Genomic DNA, 1429 nt, shown 5'->3' on the forward strand with positions numbered 1-1429 from the left:
CGAGCGGCCCCCCAGCCCAGGCCAGCCCCTGGGCCCCCTGCCCTCAGCTCTGTCCGTGCTTCAATAGGCCTGAGGCAGCCCCAGACTGGGGCACCTAGCAACTTCCTGTACATAGACTGTAAAATGGTAAACGTGTGTATTATATCTGGCCTCGTTATATAGTGTATATATATGTATACATATACATATATATAATATATATGAAGACTGTAAATGTTAAGACTAGTGTTCTTATTAGTATATTGCTTCACACTGAAGATTGTGTGTATCGAGCTGTTTCTAAAAGATGTTTATTTTCCTTAAGAGTAAAAAACAGTCATTGCATTCAGAAAAAAGTCAATAAAGATACGATTGTTTTGGAAGTCTGCAGCCCGTGGGTTCGGAGCAGATCCGCCGGGCCGGGCCGGGCCGGCTGGAGGAGCAGGTGGGTGTGGGGGGAAGCTCAGGGCGCCAGCGGAGTCGGGCTTCCGGCTGTTTCTCAGGACCAGAACGCAAGGCCCTGCTGCCGAATTAACACCGCCCGCAGCCAGGGCAGAGGGTGCAGGCCCCGCAGGTGCCTGGATGACGGGGAAAGGTGGGCGCTCCCCAGACATTCAGGGGGACTGGCTTGTAGATTTGTCAGCAGATCCTCAAGGACACTGAGCTGTCCTCCATGCCACCTGGGAGTGGGCGTGGCCCAGAGGTCAGTGGGGTCCAGGCCTATGTCGGGGGGAGACCCCGGACCCCTCTGGTCGGCACCGCGGAAGCACACACCCTCCCCAAAGAAACAAAACCCAGATTATAAATAATTTCATTTTTTATTCTGTACAAAACTTCTCAACCTATGAAAATAAAGTTTATAAATGGCAAAGTAACACTTGAGCCTCAGAGGCCAGGAAAGCCATCGGCCCCTCAGCTAAGGGACATGCGCCCTCTTCCCTCCACCGGGTGCCTGCAGAGCAGCGGCGACAGACCCGACCGGCTCCTGCAATTCCCCGACCGGCCACCAGAGGCCAGCACCATTCCGGCCTCGGTGCCTCGGCTTGGCGAGTGGGCAGGGGGTGTCGGGGTCCCGCTCCCTCGGGCCTCCCAGGTCAAGAGGAAAAGCTCCCAAGGATCTCCCCTTCGTCCCCATCTCCTGCCGATACAGTGCGGCCCCTGGGTGCATCGTCGGCACTGGGGTCTCTGGCGCTGCCGTTGGCCTGCGAGGCTCCAGCCGCGACACAGCCCAAGGGCAACAAGGCCCTTCACACGGGGCGTGGGGGGGTCTAGCTGGAGGTGACGGTGGTCCCGCCGCCCAGGCGCATGAGCATCTGCTGGCAGTCGTGCAGCAGCCGGCGGTCCCCGAGCTTCTCCGCCCTTCACAGGCGTGGGGGGGTCTAGCTGGAGGTGACGGTGGTCCCGCCGCCCAGGCGCATGAGCATCTGCTGGCAGTCGTCCAGCAGCCGCC

The 1429-nt window shown here is 58.6% G+C and overlaps 2 protein-coding genes across 2 annotated transcripts in view; one reads left to right on the forward strand and one right to left on the reverse strand.

Moving 5' to 3' along the window:
* RAI1 (retinoic acid induced 1) overlaps nt 1–98 on the forward strand; it is a 73229-nt gene extending 73131 nt beyond the window's left edge. The window contains exon 8 of the mRNA XM_014542802.1: nt 68–98. Coding sequence (XP_014398288.1) covers nt 68–98 — 31 coding nt within the window. The remainder of the gene's footprint in view (nt 1–67) is intronic.
* Nucleotides 99–778: 680 nt separating this feature from the next.
* Nucleotides 779–1429, reverse strand: part of SREBF1 (sterol regulatory element binding transcription factor 1) — an 8371-nt gene continuing 7720 nt past the window's right edge. The window contains exon 15 of the mRNA XM_014542803.1: nt 779–1338. Coding sequence (XP_014398289.1) covers nt 1248–1338 — 91 coding nt within the window. The 3' untranslated portion in view covers nt 779–1247. The remainder of the gene's footprint in view (nt 1339–1429) is intronic.

Source organism: Myotis brandtii, unplaced genomic scaffold, assembly GCF_000412655.1.
Source record: "Myotis brandtii unplaced genomic scaffold, ASM41265v1 scaffold314, whole genome shotgun sequence".
Classification (NCBI taxonomy): domain Eukaryota; kingdom Metazoa; phylum Chordata; class Mammalia; order Chiroptera; family Vespertilionidae; genus Myotis; species Myotis brandtii.